The sequence below is a fragment of the Lithobates pipiens genome, unplaced genomic scaffold (genome assembly GCF_037356315.1).
Source record: "Lithobates pipiens isolate NorthernLeopardFrog02 unplaced genomic scaffold, aLitPip1_a1.2 Scaffold_8, whole genome shotgun sequence".
Lineage (NCBI taxonomy): Eukaryota > Metazoa > Chordata > Amphibia > Anura > Ranidae > Lithobates > Lithobates pipiens.
The window spans coordinates 309,182,818-309,207,782 of NW_027507903.1; the positions used below are offsets into that span (position 1 = coordinate 309,182,818).

Sequence of the window (24,965 nt, forward strand, 5' to 3'; positions counted from 1 at the left end):
TGCAAAGTGGTCCAGTCTACACACAATCACTCTGCTGCAGTAACATGATCAAATTTTCTATCTCTACAACTACTAAAATACACTTAAGAAAAGTAACATGGTTATATACATTCATAAAAAGGAACTTGTCAGGATAGAAATTTGGGAACTGGGAGCTTCCATTACTACTTGGTTGGGAATGGATGTGAAACAAACATACAGCCAGTATGGTGAGCTGTTATGCATGCGTATTCCATTGACTGACTAAAGAAACAAAGAGAGATTATAATCCTGTAGCATGCACTTTTAAAAATAATTGAGCAATGGTGGCTCCCATATTTCTGTTCTGACGGGTCCCCTTTAAATATTATCCACATAAAGTTATCAGTTGCTGTAATACAGCACATACATAAATACAAGCATTATAAAAGGTACCACAAACACTTAGCATACATTGTAATGCTTTCTAGCACACAGCATTTACTGTCCAACCATTAACTTCATGTCTGTTCCTAAATTAGCCGCAGCCGCCCAGATTGTGTAAAGGGATACACTACCCTCTCCTGCAGCTGGTAATATTACATTTTCACAATTCTCCATTGAATTGTTAATTGGGAGATTCCAATTCCCACATTAAAAGAACAAGCAAACAAACAGCATATATCAGCCAGGTCTGTGTGTCAAGTGTGAGAACAGAGCCGCTGTGCACTGTGTTCCCAGTCAGCAAACAGTCCCTGCATGTACAGTCAGGGACAAAAACAAGAGGCACAGAACACAAGGAGAAAAGGGACAAGCTGGGCCTTTGTTAACATTGTACTCAGCACCTTTAGAAAATCACTTGCATTGGGCCCAGCCCTATTGGAGGGACTGGAGTAGGTGCAGCTTGTAACCCACTGACACTGGGGGATAGTCCCTGAGGTTTGTCTAGTCTGCAGCTGCATCTGCTAGTCTCTCTTGGCAGAATGCTTGGCTCACATAAGCTGGTAAGTTCTCTAATACATTTTACAGCATTTACAAGGTCAATATACCTATGTAGAATCATATGTGGCCATTAACTGCGATCAGGTTTGACATTTGTCATGACCATATGTTGTGTGTTACCCAGGTATTTTATGCTTACATAGCACTGTATTTCTGTATTTTATAGCTGCCCGTGTTTAACATGTTAATTACCCAGTACAATGATAATTAGCAAATGATATCCAGTGCACAGGTGATTACTGTATTATACCCAGTAAAATGGTAATCAGCAGATTATATCCATTGATTATATCCATGGATATAACCTGCCGATTACCATTTTACTGGGTATAATACAGTAATCACCTTTGCACTGGATATCATTTGCTAATTATCATTGTACTGGGTATAGTCTGCAAATAACCACTGTACTGTACATAATATGCTAATTAACATTGCACAGAATATAATCCAATTATTACCATTGCATTGGGTATGTTAGTATTGCACCAGAAAGAGTCTGGTATTGAAATTGCACTTAATATCTAAAAATTGCATTTGAATATAATTGGCATAAACTGTTAATAGTATTGAATATAATTACCATTGCACCAGTTATGATCTGCTCATAGCATTATGCTGGATATAATCTGCTAAGTACTACAGCACAGAGTATCTTTATGCAGTATGTTAAATACAATTTAAAGGTGGATACTGAAATAGTAAACAGTTCATTAACATTGATTAACTGATCTCTGTAATGAAATCTGTGAATATAGAGATATACTTTAAAATTACAGTTTTACTTTTTGGTACATAGTGTGTTATTACAGATTTCCTATTATTGTCAGAATTAGCTTGCTCTAATTTGGTGCCCTATATTAAGACTTACCTTGTTCGCTTTCAAGTAACTTCTTGTCACCAAACAGGAAAGAGTATAGCTACAGGTAATACCCGAAAGTCATCAGCTTAGGTGGAACCTGTCATAGGTCAGGCATTCACTGTTATAAGTGGAATGCTTATAAAAAGTAAGCAATCTCTCAACGACCTCATAATGACAAGGGTGACATTGAATGTAGATAAACATTATGTTCTGTAGGCTTTTTGAAGTTCAAGAGAAACCTTCCGTCAGGTGACAAGCTATTAAAATGAGCACTGTAAGTGACAAATATCTGTAGTATAAGTTGCTTCCAGTAAACAGTTCATTGTTCGAGAGGAGGGCACCCATAGAAATGCAGATCTCTCAAATGCTAGCAGTGACAGATCTGTCCATGTGCATTAAGATTACAGATACTTGATCTATGTTTTTTTTATACCAAGCTTAGATAATATTTGACTGGAGTACAAGTGCAAGTGTTTCGTTATCAATACTGGGGAAGATTTACTAAAAATAGAGTGTGCAAAATCTGGTGCAGTTTTGCATAGAAACCAGTCAGTTTCCAGGTTTTATTGTCAAAGCTTAGATGAATAAGCTGAAGTTAGAAGTGGATTGGCTACCATGCACAGCTGCACCAGACTCTGAGTGCTCCAGTTTTAGTAAATTACCCCCAGTGAGACATATTGGGGTTAGGGCAGTGAAGAAGACATTCCACAGAATAAAAGTAAGTTGGGCAGTTGCCAGTGTCAGAATCACCCATGTGACGTGGACCCTAATAAAACATAACAAAATCTAATCAGATGTAGAGATTTTGCAACATGATGTCTACGTTTAGCCCAAAGCAGTAGATTAAAGCATTAGGACTTTACTGCAGATATCTATTATCAGGAAGGGATATTGTTAAGAGCAGAGCATTCTTCTATGGACTTTACCATAAGGCAAGGGTTACAAGGAGAGTTTGTATTGAGGTCACAGGTAGGGTCAATATAAGAGTGGCTTACAAAACATTCACGCTACTGGCAACCTAAGTTATCCAAAAACCTATTCTATTATTTTTCAGGGGGTTCTTGTAACATACCTTTGCTGTAATGCCTAGCAGATTCTATCACCTTGGATTGTTATACAATTGGGAGCCTTTGTCCTCCGGTAGATTTCTCAGTTAAAAACAAAAGTATAAACCTTGATAGCCATTAGTAATGGGCAGTCATGAGAATGTAGAAAGTAGAGCTCTTATGATCATAGTCTATGAGAAACTGAAAGAAAGCAGTGAAAGGTTTAACATGACATTTTACACTAATCACTGAAATATAAGTTCTGGCAAAACTTACTCTACATTAAGCAGTATAAACTGAAGAAAAACTAGGGAAAGCCATGGTCTAAAGTATGGTGATCTGGAGTGTTGGAACCCACTGCAATTTTTGACTCTCTGCCAGTAAGTACTGTTTTCCACATGGTGTAAAAGATTGGTTCCCCTTCTGCATATTTGCTAACTTGATGTAACATCTCAATTGCAAAATAACCACTTTTATCAACTTTAAAAGCACTGGTTATCTCTGTCTAGTTATTCTTCACAATCTAATAAATACTGGACCTCCTCAGACAATGTTTAATTTGGTCAGACAACTTACTATCAGGTCATACACAGATACCCTTCCTTAATCATACTTTACTTCAGTCCCAGTGGAATAGCCTGCAAACAGTGTCATTGCTTGTGTGTGTTATGGTTTTGCTCGATCTTCTTGGAAGGAGGATGTTTATATGAACATGAGATCAGTAGATAAGATATGTTTGTATGTCTTCTCATCCTGAATACTCATTTACACCTAAGTGCAGGATGTAATAAAACAAATATTTATATCTTTATATCATTCTCATCCAAGGATACCCTGTGAAGACGATCATAAATTAGCTGAGGATTTATAAATTCACCCAACTCTCGAGTTGCTTGTTGGGTAATATATGCCATCTCTGCTTTTGTGTTGCATAGAGAACATTGGAAAATTTGTGTCCTGTTACTGGTTATTATTATATACATTGGAAAGAGGAGAGTAGAGCCAGCATGGACGTAAATGATCCCTAAATATTGTCACTAGTGTAACCATGGCTGCCAGGTAAATGCAGTTATTAGTGAAGGAATACAACAAAATGATCCGTTCATTCCTTAGTAAGCATCTATGACGGGCAGATATGGGTCTGTTGTTGTATTGGTTAATTATCCCCATTCACTTCCAACTCAACCCACCATATTTTTCTGGAAATCGAGGACAATTGAGAAATGGATACACTCACGTATGATTTACTATAATTAGCTACACTACGCCAAAGCAGGTGTAAGTGGTCAGGGATTACACAAAAAGAGTGCAGTAAAATTTAAAAAAAAAATGTTTATTCCACTAGAACATATTTCACCAGAAAGTTTCTTGTCGCAGGCACATCTAGAAATTCTGCATAGCTCGATATCCAATAAGCAGAGGTAACACCACACAATAACAGATACTGGCATCTCACCAAAGCACTAAGCCACCGGTATAGACCCAACTTTAGTCCCATCACCACCACTAGGGATGAGCTTCGTGTTCGAGTCGAACGTACGTTCGACTCGAACATTGGCTGTTCGGGCGTTTGGCGAATTCCGAACGTTTGGGCCGTTCGCGTCAAAATTCGAGTGACGCGCGCGCGGACCACAATGCACTGCGGTGGCGCAGTGCATTGCTGCCCCATGATTGGCCAAGCATGCACTGTGACCCCGCATGCTTGGCCAATCGCAGCGCTGGCAGCGAGGAGAGCCATGATTGGCCACAGGCATCCTGCCTGTGGCCAATCATAGCTCAGGCTGTGTAGTGCACGCCCCACACTATATAAGGCCGCCTTTGAGGCGGCTTCGTGTAGTGTGTTACTTAGCATCTGAAGCAGTGGGTGTTCTGTGTACCTTCAACACAGTACACACCAATCGTTTTTGGCTGATTTCCTATCTTGCTGCTGTGTAGTGGTTGTTGTCTGTGCCCTGACTGCAGTATACACCACTATATTCACCTCACCTATATAGCTAGTGATCTAGCTTTAACCACTTAACAACTGCCCATTGCCGATTAACGGCTTCAGGGGGGTTGTTTAACTCTGAGAGGCCGTTAATTAACGGCCTCCCAGAATTCTGCTTTCGCGTGCCCCGAGGTGTGCGCACTCGAGAGCATCCGTGACCGCCGGGTCGCATCACGGATCACCGTAAACAGCCGCTCATAGCGACCGTTTACCACGTGATTGCTCCGTCAAATGACGGAGTGATCACTTGGAAACAAACCGGCGTCATGTTATGACGCCTGTTCCTCCCTCCCCTCTCTGTACCGATCGGTACAGCGGAGGGGAAAGAGATCGGTGTCAGCAGCGATGTGGGCTGCATCTGCAGTGCCCACATCGCTGCTCACCGAATTTAACCCCTCAATTCCCTGCCAATACTCTGCAATACCAGTGCATACTCTGCAGTACCCTGCCATTACTCTGCAGTACCCCGCCATTACTCTGCAGTGCAGTACCCTGCCATTACTCTGCAGTGCAGTACCCTGCCATTACTCTGCAGTACCCCCCATTACTCTGCAGTAACCCCCATTACTCTGCAGTACCCCCCAATACTCTGCAGTACCCGCCATTACTCTGCAGTACCCCAATACTCTGCAGTACCCCCCAATACTCTGCAGTACCCGCCATTACTCTGCAGTACCCGCCATTACTCTGCAGTAACCCCCATTAACCTGCAGTACCCCCCAATACTCTGCAGTACCCGCCATTACTCTGCAGTACCCGCCATTACTCTGCAGTACCCCCAATACTCTGCAGTACCCTGCCATTACTCTGCAGTACCCCCCATTACTCTGCAGTAACCCCCATTACTCTGCAGTACCCCCCAATACTCTGCAGTACCCGCCATTACTCTGCAGTACCCGCCATTACTCTGCAGTACCCCCAATACTCTGCAGTACCCTGCCATTACTCTGTAGTACCCCCCAATACTCTGCAGTACCCTGCTATTACTCTGTAGTACCCCGCCAATACCCCACCAATACTCTGTAATACCCTGCCATAAATTGCCATACCCAGCCATACTCAGAGATACCCAGCCATACTCGGTGATACCCTGAAATACCCAGCCATAGACGCCCCCCACCCCTCACCGCCCTCCGGTGCTTCTACCAACTCGCCAGTACGATCAAAGCCAGAATCTTTTTTTTATTTTTTATTTCAGGCTTCCCAGCCTAGAGGTGAGATGTGGGGTCATATTGACCCCCCAGATTTCACTGTAAAGAGGACCTGTCACCCCATATTCCTATTACAAGGGATGTTTACATTTCTTGTAATAGGAATAAAAGTGATCAAAAATATATTTTTGGGGAAAAAAATGTCAAACTAACATAAATAAAGTAAAATGAACAATAAAAAAATTAAATAAAAATTAAAGCGCCCATGTCCCCATGTGCTCGCATGTGCCACACATGTGAGGTATCGCCGAGAATGTTAGAGCGAGAGCAATAATTCTAGTCCTAGACCTCCTCTGCAACTCAAAACATGTAACCAGTAAAAAAAAAATTAAAGCGTCGCCTATGGGGATTTTTTAAGTAGCGACGTTTGGCGCCATTCCACGGGCATGTGCAATTTTGAAGAGTGACATGTTTGATATCTATTTACTCAGCATAACTTCATCTTTCACTTTATGCAAACATTGGGCTAACAAGTGGTTAATAATAGAGCTTGCAGTCAGTAGTGTTAGGAGATAGTGCGTGCTGTCTGCGTGCTCTGTACCCAGTACATACCGCTATAATATAGGGCAGGCCCCTACTTTCAAACATCCAACTTACAAACATCTCCTACTTGCAAACGCAAGGAGACAGCAGCAAGTGAGATGAAAAAAGATGGACGACAAAACAAATTATACAGGGGTGATAACCCTTCCCTATGTTTTCCAAAAAGCTTAAAGATAGTTTTTTGGACTGGAGCTACACTTTAAAAATGTACCGGTTGAAAATGACAAACAGATTCAACTTAACACAACAAACCTACACAGTCCCTGTCTTGTTTGCACCGCCTGTATACTGCTGTTCTGAGTATATAGGGCCTGGGGGCCACACGCATTTCCTTTTTTTAATATGGGTACGGGGTTCCCCTTAATATGCGTTCAAGACCCAAATAGGCTGGTAATGGGCAGGGAGGGCTACCCATGCCATGTTTCTCAATGATTTTCAACCATATTGCAGGAACCAGATATAACATTAAAACCGCAAGCAGTTTTAAATGGTGTTATTTCCGTTTAATGTCATTTTGTGCAGGGACTGTTCTAAACACGGGAAACACGTGGCACTTCACAGGCATACTACAGACACCCCCCAGGCACCATATTTAAAGGAATATTTCACTTTTTTTTTTTCACTTTAATCATCATTAAAATCAGTGCTCCCGCCAAAACGGCAGTTTTTAAAACTTTTTTTTGCAGTGACCCATGTCCCCTGAGGCAGGAGGCAGGTCCCCAAACCCTTTTTAGGACACTATCTTGCATATTAGCCGTTAAAATTAGCACTTTCCAATTCGAACGTTCGAGTCCCATAGACTTCAATGGGGTTCTAACGTTCGTACCGAACGCGGGGGTCGTTCGCAAGTTCTGGTGCGAACCGAACCGGGGGGTGTTCGGCTCATCCCTAACCACCACCAATCACCAAAGCCCAACATGTTTTGTCATATCCGACATCATCAAGGTACCTCGATAGCTCCATGCATGCTTCTACTGCTACTGAATAAAGTGGTTTATCCTTTCCCCTCCCTTAGATTCACACTCTTGCTGCGTATAAAATATTACTTTCCATTTAAGTAAGTTGGGGATTACACATTACCCTGATAGCAAGGTGGAACATGAAGACAAGTGATGGAAATAAGCACAGAAATTCGGCAGCAGTTGATCTTCACTGCAAGGATCCATAGATAGTACAATATATCCTCAGTCATCAAGTCTCCTAATGAAAAGTTGGTGTCTTTATCTATGTTCTAGGCGTAATAGAATCATTAACAGAACAGTTTTTTTTTTAAGTGACACCCTGATGAGTGCATTAGGTGCTAAGGTACATTACTTGAAAAACACTGCCCTAAACACCCTCCATTCAAAACATGCTCAATTTGTTTAATGCAACATATCTGAATTACATATTTGGTAAAAATCACATTTCTTGTATAACTTTGTAGAAGCTTTATGTGTATCTAAACCCATTGACAAATATGTAGTATAACTAGGGGAGGAAACAATGGGACTTTATATGAAGCATGCAGTGTAAATGGTTTACAAATATGTCTGGCAGGTGACTCATAGTGGTATAAAACAACTATACCATGGTATAATATAGACAGGGAACCATTTTATATGAAGATAAAATGTTTTATTCGATACATGTAATACATACAAGCATCATATCATAATAACATAGTAATGGATGGTAGTGCCTGACTCTTTGGATCCATAATATGTAGTATATTGTAGTTTAACAGTCCTTAATTGGTGGCTGTATTCATTTCCTTTTTTCAGACATTTATATCCTAATTTTTGACCTGGTGATCTTACAAATAACACACTTAGGGCGACAACACAGATATGAACCCACTGCAATGTTCTGTACTTACAGAAAAAATATTTAGCTTTCATGAAAAATGAAAGCAACCGTCACACCTATTGACTTCTTGTTCTTGGGGCTAGATACCTTTAAAATGTAAATGTATGTTTAAAGTAGGAATGAATATTGTATTTATTGTTTACTGACACAATACAATGTTTCTTCATAGCTGCTGGTGTACACTTGTTCTCTCCTGCTGACCATGGTCTTCACTTCAGAGATTTCAAAACAATCAAAAAACAGAAAGAAAGGGCATGGCAAGGGAAAGGAGAATCCAGGCACTTTCCAGGATAAAAGCCACGGGAAAGCATCTCCAGATCCAGTTCTAGGAGGGAACTCTTTTGCCCCATCTCAGTTTTATAGTTTAGTGGAAGAATATGAGCAAAGTTTAAATGAGATGGTGAACCAACTAAGGAACAACTCTGAGTCCTCAATTGGCCGATGTGAAGTGAACCTGAGACTCTGGCTTTCTAACAGGAGAAGTCTTTCACCCTGGACTTACAGGTAACATTTGTCACTAACAATACAAATAATAAATGCTCAACAGATTTTACTGTGCAGTGGTATGTTGGTTTTAAGTTGCTACCACTGTGTTTGAACTTAGCACAGGACTAGTTTTTAGCAGGATATATTCATCTTAAAATGAACACTCATCTCTGCACAATGTAGATATTTTCACTTGATTCTTAATCAATAAAGTAGGTCCTTGTCCAATATACGGTAGTTGTTGGTAGATCTAATGGGAATGCTATAGTCTGGCAACATACTGCCTTGGCCAAGAAAAGGCACTATAAAGCTACAGAAAATAAATGTATGTAACCCACAAAAATAGAATAGAAAGAAGATATCTTTAGAACCTTTCAACTTACACATACAACATGGAGATGTTTTTAAGAGGGTGTCCTCTTATTGCATTCAATAAGAGCAATGCATTATAGCAATTACTTTTTGACCAAAACAAGGTCCATGCCAAACTATATGAGAAAAGTTTTATGCAGATGACCAGCATTTTTAAATGATACTGAAAACCTTCAAATGCATGTTATTACCTAATGATCAGTATGGAACCACACCGTGATCATTTCCCCACAGCTTGGTCCATGATATTTGCCTAATTCTCTCTTTCTTCCCCTCCTCTTCTTCTAGCTTTTCTTCATTTTCTTCTTTATGCTAGCTGGAACATGTCCTTTCTGTTTTTAGTATGTGCTTGTATTTTTCTGCACCTGAATTTACTATCCTCAATGGTCTGATACATGCAAAATAGTTACATCTTTTATCAATGTCCCGTTTTTGTTATTGGATGTAAGGGTATTACTCTATTGTTATTTTATTGTTATACACAATAAAAATATATTTGTTTCTAAACGATACTGAAAAAATGAAGTGGAGGATTAAGGAATAGTATGAACAAAAGCAGAGTTTTTTGTTTAATCAGATTAAATGTTTTAAATACAGTATACTGTCCTACTGAGGTTGAGTCATATCTCATATGCCTGTATAACCCTCTTGAGTGTGCTGCTAGTAGTGACAGAGTGGGACAATTTACCTGCCTCATGTTAAGGCCTGCGAGTCTTTATTGGGTCAAGGTTCACTAGAGTTCAGGGCAGGGGGACTCATCCTGGCAGCTCTCTGGTGTCTTCCCCTGGTGTCTGAAAGGTTGGAGAACCTTCTAGAATTAGAGGGCAGGGGTTAGGAGGAGCTTCCATGAATATTCATGAAGCCTCAGCCAACCCCCAGTGGTTAGCTGGCAGGGGGCAGAGACAACCCCATAAATAGACATGGGCCATGCCAGCAGGGGAATTGGGTGGAAGATGGAGATGCAGTGTTGAGGAGGTGGTCAGCGTCCCTGAGGGATACCCCCTAGTCTGAGGGGGTCCTGCTGTGGGCTGGAACTCGGCTGCTGGAAGGGGACTAACAAAGGGGGGAGACTGCCACATGTAGCCATTCTCCCTTGAAGACAGAGATGGGCTTAAGTCTTCTGCCTTTCTCTAATGCCCCGTACACACGCTCGGATTTCCGATGGAAAATGTGTGATTGGATCATGTTGTCGGAAAATCCAACCATGTGTGGGCTCCATCGGACTTCTTCCATCGGATTTTCAGACGCACAAAGTTTGAGAGCAGGATCTAAAATTTTCCAACAACAAAATCCGATTGCATGAATTCAGATCATGTGTAGACAATTCTGACGGACAAAGTGCCACGCATGCTCAGAATAAACTAAGAGATGAAAGCTATTGGCTACTGGCCCATTTATAGTCCTGACATAAGTATTTGACGTCACCTCGTTCAGAACGATCTGATATTCTGACAACTTTGTTCGACCATGTGTATGCAACACAAGTTTGGGCCAAAATCCATCTGAAAAAATTCAACGGATTTTGTGGTCGGAATGTCCGACCGTATTTACAGGGCATAAGATATGTCAAGTGAGTCAGCCAGGTGGGCTGGTGAAGAGTCAGCCGGGTGGGCTGGTGTAGAGAGTTAGCCAGTTGAGCTGGTGAAAGAGGCAACTGCAGCCAGGTGGGATAGCAATAACTGAAAAAAAACTTAAAGTTGTACATAGGAAGATGTCCCTAAATTTATTGTTGCAGTCAAGTGGGCATCCCATAACCTCCAAGTTGTTAACCCCCTTAATAAACAATAAAAACAAAGCTATGGACTGTTTTCTAACTTTGTGTGCCTGTGAAGATTCGGTGTGCCTGGCTGTGCAGGAGTGAGGGATCCCTGTCCATCAGCAGCTCCTACATGGTATGTGCTACATGCCATAAAATAAATCCTAATTATCAAAACATACAAAATAACTGTTTGTATTTCTCTGCAGATGTTATCAGATTAAAATTTTCATTCCTTTTCCAGTACAGGTGTTAAAGCATATGTTTATCCCATCAGGTTATTTTTTGCAGTCTGCATCCCATTACGGAGATTTCCCTTTTGTTCCAGGCAAAGAGATGCAAAAGAAAGTGAGAGAAGATCCTAACTAAGGGGAATTCCCCTCATCAACAGTTGTCACCAGAACAGGCGTCCCTTAAGAAAGTTTACCATCCCCTCTAGATCAAGTGGCAACTGAAATGTTGTGGATTATACATAACTTTTTGTTTTGGAGATAGTGGTCACCAAAACAAGTACAGAGAGTAAATTCACACAGTAGGAACACAGACCGAATAATAAACTCGACAGGGATTCTAATCCTGTCCCACTCAATCCAAAACATAACAAAATACATTTGGTTTAAGACCCCTTTCACACTGGGGCGTTTTTCAGGCGTTTTTCATGCGCTTTAGCGTTAAAAAAAGCGCCTGAAAGAAGCTGCAACTGCAATCCCAATGTAAAAGCCCGAGTGCTTTCACACCAAGATCCCTTTCACACTGGGGCGTTTTTCAGGCGCTTTAGCGTTAAAAAATCGCCTGAAAGAAGCTGCAACTGCAATCCCAATGTAAAAGCCCGAGTGCTTTCACACTGAGGCGCTGCGCTGGCAGAGCGTCAAAAAAAGTCCTGCAAGCAGCTTCTTTGCAGCGCTTTTGGAGCGGTGAATACAACGCTCCTAAAACGCCCCTTCCCATTGAAATCAATGGGAAGTGCTTGTAAAACGCCCGAAAAACGCCTGAAAAACGCTACTGGCAGCAGCGTTTTGTGGGCACTTTTAACCCTTTATTTGGCCACTAGCAGGGGTTAAAAGCACCCCATTAACGCTCGAAAAACGCTGGTAAAGCGCTGCTAGTTTAAGCGGCGCTTTACGAGCGTTTTTCGGGCGCTGACATTTCACATTGGGACTGCAGATGAGGCTTCTTTCAAGCGCTTTACAGGCGCTTTTTTTAACGCTGAAGCGCTTGAAAAACGCCTGAAAAATGCCCCAGTGTGAAAGGGGTCTAAGATATATTTTAAACACCCATTAATACATGAGGTATACATGAAATGTGTGGAAATCACCATGCTGCAGTTGGGCCTAAAGAATACCTAATATCTTTGCTATAAAGGTACAGGATTTGTTTAATTAAATTAAATGTTTGCATTGAAATATTAAACCTTCTTAAAACTTCTAGTCCAACAAATAACTGGTCTTTTATCTGTAAGCCCCTGTACACACGGTCGGAGATTTCGACAACCAAATCCGTCAGATTTTGTCCGTCGGATCTTGTCCGAAACTATTGCATACACACGGTCGGAGAAAGTTGTCGAAAAATCCGATCTTTCAGAACGTGATGACGTAATTTCGTTACGATGGGATTACATTCAGGCTAGTAGCCAATAGCTTTGATGTAGGAATTTGATCTGAGCATGCATGGCACTTGGTCCGATCAAAATTCTCTACACATGATCGGAGTATGTCCGATCGGCCCAGTTGGTCGGGAAATATTTCCAACAAGTTGGAAAATTGGGTCAGATGGATATTCCGACGGAATCAGTCCGATGCATACCACACACAGTCAGATTATCCGACAACATGGTCCGATAGGACACATTCCGACGGATTCTCCGACCGTGTGTACAAGGGCTAAGTCTGCAAAATGTGACTTGCATATGGTACTTCAGAAACAAGGTTAAGCCTTTTAGCTAACCTAACCTCCACCTAAAAGTGAGAGGGAGTTTGGCATTGTTTTCGACTAACAAAAGTACAAAGTTCTCATAGTGCATACTACTTCTTTGATGATCACTACTTCTCTTCCCAGGATGAATGACGCTGACTATCAACCTAAGTAAGGGCTTGTGTCAGTGGGCTTTGGGCCTGTATCAATGGCATCAGTTTGACAACAGTTCTGAGATCACTGAGAATTAATTGACATATGCAGTAGACTTCTAGCCTGCATTTGACGTACTTCAAGCAGTTTTGCATTCCTCAGACATATAAGGGAGTGTAAAACCAATTCAAAGTGCACTAAAGCCCATCAATATGGGCCTTTAAAGGGGAGCTAGGCTTTACACTTACAGATTCCCCCAAGGGAGTCTCACTGTTGCAATGTTTGAGCTTACAATAATCTTACATTAAAGCCGAATAAAACAAGGCCGAGAATTCTGTCAGGAAGATATCTTAAGTTCTTAAGATATAGAAGAAGTTGTTTAACCCTTTCCCGCCGAGCGTACGCAGATATGCGTACTCGGCTTCCGGGGGGTATACCGGGATGATGCCCGCACCTGCAGGCATCATCCCGGTACCGTTTTCTTCAGCAGGCGATTGGCTTTCCAGCCATAACAACCGATGTGGCTAAAAGCCGCTCGGCTGTTATGCCGGAGGAGCGGGAGGGGACGTCCCCCCCTCCCGCCTCCTCCCGCCGCTGTTACCGGTGCTCCCGTTCGATCGGGAGCACCGATTCAAGTTGCGCTGCCTCCGGCCGCTGGGGAGGAACTGGAACGAAGTCATAATCAGCTTCGTTATAGTCTCCTCATAGTAAACACGGAAGCGACGTCATGACGTCACTTCCCGTTTACTCGGCTGCCAATGGCGCCGGTTTTAAAAAAATATACGGTATTCAGAATCGCAGTTTTCGGCGATCTGAATACATTGAAGTGTAAAGGAGGGGTGGGAGGTCTTTTAGACCCCCGATCCCTCCATAAAGAGTACCTGTCACCACCTATTACTCTCACAAGGGATGTTTACATTCCTTGTGACAGCAATAAAAGTGATCAAAATATTTTTTTTTAAAACAATTTAGTCATTTTAAAATAAATAAAATAAATAAAAAATATATATATATATATTTTTTAAAGCGCCCGCCGTCCCCGCGAGCTCGCGAAGCAAAGAAAACGCATACGGAAGTCGCGCCCGCGTATGTAAACGGTGTTCAAATCACACATGTGAGGTATCGCCGCGATCGTGAGAGCGAGAGCAATAATTCTAGCACTAGACCTCCTCTGTAACGCTAACCTGGTAACCGTAAACATTTTTAAAGTGTCCCCTATTGAGATTTTTAGGTACCGTACTTTGTCGTCAATCCACAAGTGCGTGCGATTATAAAGTGTGACATGTTTGGTATCTATTTACTCGGCGTAACATTATCTTTCACATTATGCAAAAAAATTGGGCTAATTTTACTGTTTTTTTTTTTTAATTCATGAAAGTGTCCCTTTTCCCAAAAAGTTGCGTTTAAAACACCGCTGCGCAAATACCGTGTGACATAAAATATTGCAACAATCGCCGTTTTATTTTCTAGAGTCTCTGCTAAAAAAATATATATAATGTTTGGGGGTTCCAAGTAATTTTCTAGCAAAAAATATGGATTTTAACTTGTAAACACCAAATGCCGAAAATAGGTTTAGTCATGAAAGGGTTAAGTCATTGGCACCTACACTCACCAGCCACTTTATTAGGTAAACCTTGCTAGTACCGTGTTGGACTCCCTTTTGCCTTCAGAACTGCCTTAATTCTTCCTGGCATGGATTCAAAAAGGTGTTGGAAATATTACTCTTAGATTTTGGTCCATATTGACATGATAGCATCATGCAGTTGCTGCGGATTTGTTCTCTGCACATCCATGATGCGTATCTCCCATTTCACCACATCCCAAAGGTTCTCTATTGGATTGGGATCTGGTGACTGTAGAGGCCATTGGAGTACAGTGACCTCATTGTCATGTTCAAGAAACCAGTTTGAGATGATTTGAGCTTTGTGAGATGGTGCGTTATCCTGCTGGAAGTAGCCATCAGAAGATGGATACACTGTAGTCATAAGGGGATAGAGATGGTCACCAACAATACTCAGGTAGGCCGTGGAATTTAAACAATGCTCAGTTGGTACTAAGGGGCCCAAAGTGTGCCAAAAAAATATCCCCCACACCATTACACCAGGCAGGATGGATGCATGCTTTCATTTTGTTTACGCCAAATTCTGACCCTAACATCTGAATGTCGCAGCTGAAATCGAGACTCATCAGACCAGGCAGCGTTTTTCTAATCTTCTATTATACAATTCTGGTGAGCCTGTGTGAACTTCAGCCTCAGTTTCCTGTTCTTAGCTGACAGGAGTGGCACCCGGTGTGGTCTTCTACTGCTATAGCCCATCTGCTTCAAGGTTTGATGTGTTGTGCATTCGGAGATGGTATTTTGTATACCTTGGGTGTAACAAGTGGTTATTTGTGTTACTGTTGCCTTTCTATCATCTCAAACCAGTCTGCCTATTCATCTCTGACCTCTGACATTTTTGTCCACACAACTGCAGCTCACTGGATACTTTCTCTTTATCAGACCATTCTCTGTAACCCTGAGAGATGGTTGTGCATAAAAATCCCAGTAGATCAGCAGTGTTTGAAATACTCAAACCAGAAAAAGGTTTGACTCATGAAATTGGCGTGTGAATTGCCATCATCCCTAAAACATGTATTTTTAACCGCTTAAGGGCCGCCTCCTGCACATATATGTCGGCAGAATGGCATGGCTGGGAACAAGCACGTACCTGTACGTTGCTCTGTAAGTGCCCAGCCTTGGGTCGCGAGCGCGCCGCCGCCGCGCTCCCGGCCCGGTCCTGAGCCCCGTGACCAGGGCCGCGGGACCAGCGGAACTCGATCGCCGCTGGTGTCCCGCGATCGGGTCACAGAGCTGAAGAACGAGGAGAGGTAAGTGTAAACAAACCTCTCTTCGTGCTTCCTGTCACTGATCGTCTGTGCTTCCTGTCACTGATCGTCTGTTCCCAAGCCACACCCCGCTACAGTTAAAAAAAAAAAACACATACACACACTTAACCCCTCCCCGCCCCCTAGTGGTTAACTCCTTCACTGCCAGTGTTATTTACACAGGAATCAGTGCATTTAAATAGCACTGATTGCTGTGTAAATAACAATGGTCCCAAAAATGTGTCAAAAATGTCCGATGTGTCCGCCATAATGTTGCAGTCACAATAAAAATCGCTGATCACCGCCATTACTAGTAAAAAAAAAATATTAATAAAAATGCTATAAAACTATCCCCTATTTTGTAAACGCTATAACTTTTGCGCAAAATAATCAATAATCGCTAATTGCGATTTTTTTACCAAAACTATGTAGAAGAATACCTATCGAACTAAATTAAGGAAAAAAATAATTTTTATATATTTTTTGGGGATATTTATTATAGCAAAAAGTTAAATATATAGAATTTTTTTCAAAATTGGCGCTCTATTTTTGTTTATAGCGCAAAAAATAAAAACGGCAGAGATGATAAAATACCACCAAAAGAAAGCTCTATTTGTGGGAAAAAAAGTCGCACAACCGTGCAATTGTCAGTTAAAACGATGCAGTGCCGAATCGCAAAAAGGGGCCTGGTCCTTTAGCTGCAAATTGGTCCGGAGCTTAAGTGGTTAAAGAAGGACCTCAAATATGGGATTTTCAAGGCAATTATATAAAAAATAATAAAGTAATATTAGAGAAAAAGAATTTCAATTTATTGATAACATATAAAAAAAATATATATAGCAAGCATAAATATGTAGACATAAAGTGACAAGTGTGATACAGTTTCACTGCATAGATGAAAACATCCATAGGTGGGTGTCCAACGCGTTTCGATAATTATGAACAACAATAATCTTCATAAGGGACAAAATTACCACTTCTGTAATATGAAAATACAGTATAAGTACATACAATATATACAATTAAACACATACAGTGGATTCATATTCTAATAGAAACCGCTATATAAAAAATAAATAAAAATAAAAAAACAAAAACAGAAAACCATTTAAGAAAAACTCACATGTCACAGGACACACAAAAGCAGAATGCAACATTTCTCGATACCGACAAACACCCATGAGCCTACTGAAGCCCTTCAGCATGCAAAGGAATCCAAAGATCACAAATCCAAAAAAGGAGCCAGTAATCATCAACGGGATATAGCCGTATGGAAGCCTATAATAAAGTGTGTGCAGATAGATGTAAATATTTAGATAGATACACTAAGTAACTTATAAAAAGAAAAGAAAAAGGCAAACATCCACTTCCCAAATCACAAAAAATGGAAGAGAAAACACCATTGCATGTCCCTCAAAGAGACAGGGGACAGGCCCTGGCAACCTCCCATATGTAACTAGGGTCAGTGTGTCAGTTAATGCCGTGTAAACAAAAAATGTATAGAGTATATGTATCACTTACAGGTACCTAATTTAAACAAGACCTATAGAAGGGATAATCCAGAGATGACATTCCGACCCACATATATCGGGGACACAAGGAAAATCCCGGCCCCAAGTCGAAGGAGGGGAAGGAAAACAATGGACCCCCCTAGAAATGTATAAAAATAAAAAAATTGTTATTACTCAAATACGAAAATATCCTTTCAAAAAAGGACAAACAAAGCAGTCGCCAAAATAAAATAAAATTCCTTAGGCTCCTCCAGCAGTGAAAAAAATATACATATGTAAAAATCTTACCAGTATTTGGTCCAAACAGTCTGTTCCCAGACACAGGACAAACAATTGCCTATAAGTCTGCCGAGTAATCCACAAATCTTGTTTCCAAAAATCGGTACCATAGACGGAATATGGCATCCAGAGGAGACCTGGCATCCTCTTTTGATGACCCCTAAAAAGGCCGCCAAATGTGCCTTGTGGAACGCCAAATAACCAGCCCGTCTGGCACCAACAACCATGCCATGTTCAAAGTCACTTAAATCCCCTTTCTTCCCTATTCTGATGCTCGGTTTGAACTTCAAAAACTTGTCTTCATCACGTCTAGATGCCTAAGTGTATTGAGTTGCTGTCATGTGATTGGCAGATTAGTAATTTGTGTTACCAAGCAATTGAACAGGTGAACCTAATAAAGTGGCCAGTGAGTGTATATAAAACAGATATATCATTACATAGGTATATTTACTGTTCAAAGGTATCTCATACGATTATACATTTTAAGATACCTTCATAAAATCCACTGATCATTTAAGTGCAAATATCTATTGCAAATGCTAGACTATGACAAAGCTTGGGATAAAATGGAATTTAATACCGCCAAACCCACTACACTCTACCCATGCATTAATCTCATGTAACCATCCCAGAAATTTTACAACCTCTCCCAAGTGCCTGTCACCACTCACCACGTTGTGCTTTTTTTAAATCACTTTCTTCTCTCTCCAAGTTTAACACACACACATTTTGCCTCTCTTTTCAATGTCCTTTATCCTCTGCCAGGCACTACACAACAAGTCAGAACTCCCCACACATTCATTTTTCAAGTAGCGACTCAGATACTAACTAAGGTGCTTGAAAACCCTCTAAAGATTCAGGTAACACATGAATAGGATAATGTTCTTTATAAACAGCTCACTGTTTCAGTTACAGTATGACCTTTCTGGTTTTTGAAATGTGCAAATACGCAGACAATAAGCATCCTTTTTTTAAATGCTAGCCGAGATTCCCTTAAACCACAAGTGCCCAACCTTTGTCAGCTCAAGGGCCATGCCTAGATAAGACAAGTGCTGCTGAGCCATACTAACAGTGGTGGTACAGAAACTGGAGTCAAAAGGTAACTATTCTGGAATGACTCTGTGAATGGCCTGTTAGGTGGCATGTTCATTAGGGCGAGGACCTATGTTGTTAGCATACTTGCCAACAGTCCCTAATTTCCCAGGACATTCATGGAAATCAGACTGATGTCCCGGTCTGAGCCTGTCCCAGGCAAAATCCAGAAAAATAGGCTCTGTCGCAGGCGTCACTATGGTGGTGTGGACCGCATCTGGGTGACACCAATGGCGTAGCTGCAGGGGTCCTGTGCGGTCCCCTGTAACACTGACTCATGCCCACCACTCATGCTACTCCTTTGGGTATCCAGTCTTGTTCCGGCTCAGCTTGTGATTGGCTGCGGAGGGGCTGGGTGTTTGCTGTGCCTCATGAAGCTGCTGGACCGCTCCTTCCACATGACCAATCTCTGGCTTATTGACGTGGTGGTGAACACACCCAAGGCGGAAAAGGTACAGCCATGGTGAGCCCTATAGAAAGTTGTCTGCTGACTGTCCTGTGCCGAGCTTGACTCTTCAGTGTCAATGCCATGTACACTTTTGTGTGCCTGTCCCCCACCTACCTGGTCCCAGTGTCTTCCCTCCCAGCAGCCCAGAACAGCCCTGCTCATAACCTCCCCTTTGCCAACCCTATTTACTCCCTCTTCTCCATTCCCCCCTCCCCAACTTTGCTCATCCTCCCCCAACTTTGTTCATCCCCCCTCTTTTCCATACCCTTAACTCTGCTCACCCCCAACTCTGCTCATCCCCCCTCTGCTCCATCCTCCCCAACTCTGCTCACCCCACCCCCCCAGGTCCCAACTTTGCTCACCTCCCCTCTTCTCCATCCCTACCCCAACTCTGCTTACCCCCCTCTTCTCCATCCCCACCCCAACTCTGCTCACCCCCTCTTCTCCATCCCCACCCCAACTCTGCTCACCCCCCTCTCTTCTCCATCCCCCCAACTCTACTCACCCCCTCCTCTCCTTTCTCTCAACCCCCTGCCTACTACTGACCTCTGGCCACCGTCCTACCAAGATTTCCTATATATTACCACATTCTTCACTATATAAGCCATCTCAGACCATATTTAACCACACCCCTTTAAGCCACGACTAATATTAAATTTAAATTACGCCCATTTTCACCACAGTGCACTTCACTGCATTTTTTCATTCCTGCTAGACCATGCCTACAAATGAATGCCCCTCCCCTAATTGAAATAATACTATACCTACAGAAAAGAAAGTGTCCCTAAAAATGTTTTGAGAATGTTGGCAACTATGCATTAGCTGTGTCACCACTGACTATTTATGACAGTAAGAGCCACTAAATTCAATAGGCGCACATAGTATATGTGTCTCTATATCAACAGTTTCCCACTCTTCTGTTAAGACCTAATCAGCACTTTGTGAATTGTTTGACTATCAGCCTTTAAGTATAAAAATATTCTGAATAATAGTTAGGGTAAAGAAGTCCGCTAAGCATCAGAATCTATGGGTAACAAGAGAATCATTGGGAAAATAGTTATAGAAAAAAAGGTAAACTTGAGTATAACTTGAGTTGGCTGCATCTTGGCACATTGACTGGCCTGGATTTGGCTGGTTTTGACAAATGGCCTGGATTTGGCTGGTTTTGACAAATATAAAAAGACTATTGGTAGGGTTGTTGGCGTTGGAGGCAAATTAAGAAACTAACCAAATTGTCAGCAAATGCACATTGAACCGTATGTGCAAATTAACTAGATGAACAAGTGGTTCCCATAGATGTTCTGTTTCTATAGGTGTATATAGGGGGTAACTAGAATAGCTGAGGTTACCTGTGTTCAGAGGGATGAATGTTACAAAGTCGTCATTGTTTTTTACCTGTATAGCAGTGATTTAGGCAAGGATAAGTTTCCTGAAACCTGGGACATGTGATCACCCAAACAAACAGTATTTACTAGAGGATGCACCATTTAATCAATATAAACAAGTCTGTAATCTCAAATACTGATCAAAGACGAAGAGTTTTTTCTAGCGATTTCAGCATTTTGTATTTTCTAAATAAATCCAAATGCTCTAATATGCATGTTTGATCCCATTAATCCTATTAATTGACAGAATTTCTATTTTGCCCATAATATAAGCAGTAGTAAAAAAAAAAAAAAAACACAAATAAATGCAGGTACGGTATGTATTATTTAAAAATCACCTAATATGTTTTTTAAAAAAATTTAAGTAAATGAAATAGACTCAGGATCTTGCAATCCCCTGTACAGCAGTGCTCAAACTGGAACTATGTGCTCTGTAGCAGGGCTTAGTAAACCATGGAATTGGATGGACAGAAATACAAATCCTTTGGCAGGAACACCAGTTCTCATATATGTATTTTGATGGAGTATTTAGCTGCATGTCTGTTTAGCTTTACATTTTCATTACTTAAAAAGTCTATATTCAAATAATTTCCTTATAAAAAGTATACCAGACATCCCAGCACATTCAAAGCAGCTAGTGTCTCTAAACTGACTACAACTGCAACTGTCGCTATTTTCTTTAGCCAGCATCTAGAGCTGCAGGATTAATCATTAAAAAATTGCAATCTCGATTCAACCTCCCCCCCCCCCCCCATTTTAATCCGGCATTTCTATGATTCATGTAACAAGTGCAGAGCTGTTCTCTGCTCACAGCTAACAGCTGCCAAAAAAATAAATAAAAATAAGGGTCAGCGGGGCAAAGTTTATCACAACATTGCTCAACATTGAGAGATAGAAAGACACATTGGGGGTTATTTATGAAAGGCAAATCCACTTTGCACTACAAGTGCACTTGAAATTGCACTGAAAGTGCACTTGGAAGTGCAGTCACTGTAAATCTGAGGGGTAGATCTGAAATGAGGGGAACCTCTGCTGATTTTATTATCGAATCATGTGCAAGCTAAAAATGCTGTTTTTTGTTTTCCTTGCATGTCCCCCTCAGATCCACAGCGACTGCACTTCCAAGTGCACTTTAAGTGCAATTTCAAGTGCACTTTGCACTTGTAATGCAAACTGGATTTGCTTTTAGTAAATAAGCCCATTGCATCATTTGATTCTTTTAGATCAAAGGGATAAACTTCAGTCTGCAAATGAGGACAGTTTAACCACTTAAAGTGATTGTAAAGGTTTGTTTCTTTCTTTTTTAAATAACAAATATGTCATACTTACCTGCTCTGTGCAAGGGATTTGCACAGAGAGCGGCCCCTGATCCTCATTTTCTGGGGTCCCCCAGCAGCGCTCCTGGCCCCTCCTCTTTATCGAGTGTCCCCGTGGAGAGCCGCTTTGCATGGGGGCACTCATGAGGGCACACTCCTGAGTCCTGCTGCTGCATCCATTGACACATACAGCAGGACTTGGCCCCGCCCACCGGCTCCCATGTTACTGGATTTGATTAACAGCAGCAGGAGCCAATGGCCAATTTGTGCAGCAATTTTTGGTAGAAAATGCACTTCAATGAATTAAAAAAAAGGAAACAATAAAGTTAGCCCAATTTTTTGTATAATGTGAAAGATGATGCTACGCCGAGAATCGTGATCCTAATTCTAAGCAAAAACATTTTTATTCAGAATCGTGCAGCTCTACCAGTATCCTACTTTTCTGATTCTAAAGGTTGAGAAGGGACCGGAACGAATTTTGATCCATGTATGGGCATTTTGGTTGTACAGAAGTCGATCTACGGATCAACTGCTGTACAACCGCCCTGTCAGATTTTCCAAGCTCCAGCACTGCAAGGTATAGCGTGCAAGGCTGATCAGTGTATTCTACCGATAGAGAAGTCTTCCCGCTGTCAGAATATATCGTAATAGCTAAGTGAGGAGGATTCCCCCATCCACATCAAGTATATCACCAGATAGGGGAATCATGTCAGCTTTTTTCATTCGATCCGCTGTTTGAACTAACAAAATTGACTCACCTATGGGCTTACTTATCTACAGAGTTTCTGGGTATCATAACAGACTGCACCTGGTGTCATTGATTTACATAAGAAAGTCATTCATTCTGTAGTGACATTTTACAAGATAAGCATATAGTTATGAAACTAGATGAGCAAACTCAGTGATAATCATATACTTTTATATCCCTTTTCAGTATCAATCATGATGACAACCGCGTCCCTGCGTCTATACCAGAGGCTCGTTGCTTGTGCACCGGCTGCATCAACCCATTCACCATGCAGGAGGACCACACCATGTCCAGTATTCCAATCTACAGCAAGATTCCTGTGCGCAGGCGACTGTGTGACAACTCACCAGGTCAACGGGGAAGAAGAAGGAAAAAGTGCCAAAAAGAATACACAACAGTCATGGAAAATATTGCAGTCGGCTGTACATGCATTTTCTGAACACACAATTTTCTTTTTGGAATCCTCTTATGTGTTCTCATCCACAGCCAAATATTAGAAAACCAAACACACATAAAGCTGCACAACATACTGTATGTGAAGAAATAGTAATATATCATTTGTCTTCACCACTTGTCAGGAAGGGAATAAACATAGCTTGAACTTAGAAATGAGTGGCAGGATATTTGTATGATTAAAGATGTCTGGTGAACTGTGAGGAGCACAGAACTACAATGGTATGATCCATAAAAATTGATGCAAAATGCAACGAGTTTTTAGTAACCCATCATTAGACCGGTTCACACCGATGCGACATGGGATCTGATTTGTGAGAGCACAAGTCGCATGACATGTCAAGTGTTTCCCTATGAAAGCTGCCTTAACTGATTTAACACAAGTCACTCTGACTTTAGAAAAGGTTCCTGCACTACTACTACTTGGTCCAACTTTAATACGACTTCAAAGCCATAGAGCAGTGATGAGGAACCTTGGCACCCCAGATGTGTTGGAACTACATTTCCAATGATGCTCTGGCACTCTGCAGTGTAGTTGAGCATCATGGGAAATGTAGTTCCAAAACATCTGGGGTGCCAAGGTTCGCCATCACTGCCATAGAGTGTAAAAAAGTCACATCAAGTCTGATCAAGGTTGGACTGAAGTTGCAGAGCAAAGTCGGATGGGAAGTTGTGCAACTTTCATGTTAGAGCAGTGTGAACCTAAGAAAACATTTGAATTGCTCGGTTGCCACATTTATCAGCTTCACTTTTCTTTGCTTGAGTTTTTGCATTTGCTTTGTCTATGCAGGTCAGTTCAATAGGTTGACCTCCACCATTCCCAGAAGTCTATACAGTGCCTAGAAATTATAATCTTTTATCTCCATGGAACAAGGAATCACAGCAGAATTATGCCCCATACACATTGTCGGACATTCCGACCAAAAAATCTGTTGGATTTTTTACGACTGATTTTGGTCGAAACTTGTCTTGCATACACACAGTCACACAAAGTTGTCGGAAAATCTGATAGTTCGGAACGAGGTGACGTACAAAACGTACAACGGGACTACGCAGAGGCCAGTAGCCAATAGCTTTCGTCTCCAAATTTTTTTCTGAGCATGCGTGGCACTTTGTGTGTTGGAATTCTCTACACATGATTGGAAAAAGTCTGATCGGATTTTGTTGTGGGAAAATTTTTAGACCCAGCTCTCAAACTTTTTCCATCGGAAATTCTGACAGCAAAAGTCCGATAGTGCCCACACACATTCGGATTTTCCGACAACATTATCCAATCAGACTTTTTCCTGTCAGAATTTCCGACCGTGTGTATGGGGCATTACTGTCATTTTCTTTTTCATATTGATCAACTTAAATAGACCTATAACAAAGTGAAAACAGATCTCTGCTAAATGATTTCATTTAAAAACGGTATTAACCCCAAAGCAAACATTTTGTATATCTCAGCTTAATAATTCTCAGATGTGGTGGCTACACTTGTTTTCTTTTTTAGCCATTCTTTTATTTCCACCTGGTGATCTGGCTAGTAGGTCTGTTGTTTTCCAAAAGAACATGCTGTCCTGCAGACGTAGCAGTGTTGAGACAAACCATTTACCCCTGACAGGGTGCTTAAAATGATCAGCTTTCATTTATTTTATGTAAAACCTGTATCCCTAAAGGAACAAAACTAAATTATAATGAGAGAGCTATATAAATAATATTAAAAAATACAAAAAATTATATACATATAAATC

At 41.3% G+C, this 24,965-nt stretch overlaps 1 protein-coding gene and 1 long non-coding RNA gene across 2 annotated transcripts in view; one reads left to right on the top strand and one right to left on the bottom strand.

The window, feature by feature from the left end:
* The window catches only part of LOC143963158 (uncharacterized), a 28,116-nt gene extending 26,135 nt beyond the window's left edge, over window positions 1–1,981 (bottom strand). Inside the window, exon 1 of the long non-coding RNA XR_013270892.1 lies at window positions 1,832–1,981. This is a non-coding gene — a long non-coding RNA (uncharacterized LOC143963158). The remainder of the gene's footprint in view (window positions 1–1,831) is intronic.
* Window positions 702–23,388, top strand: IL17B (interleukin 17B). Its single transcript, XM_077472726.1, has 3 exons — window positions 702–962; window positions 8,627–8,961; window positions 22,966–23,388. The coding sequence occupies exons 1-3, from the start codon at window positions 942–944 to the stop codon at window positions 23,216–23,218; spliced, it is 609 nt and encodes a 202-aa protein (XP_077328852.1). The 5' UTR covers window positions 702–941; the 3' UTR covers window positions 23,219–23,388.
* The last annotated feature ends 1,577 nt before the right edge of the window (window positions 23,389–24,965 follow it).

Excerpts from the sequence above, each read along its gene's own strand:
- IL17B (XM_077472726.1), top strand. The coding sequence starts at position 942 with ATGCTTGGCTCACATAAGCTG. Across the intron at positions 963-8,626 it reads TGCTTGGCTCACATAAGCTG|CTGCTGGTGTACACTTGTTC; the intron begins GTAAGTTCTCTA and ends GTTTCTTCATAG. Across the intron at positions 8,962-22,965 it reads CTTTCACCCTGGACTTACAG|TATCAATCATGATGACAACC; the intron begins GTAACATTTGTC and ends ATCCCTTTTCAG.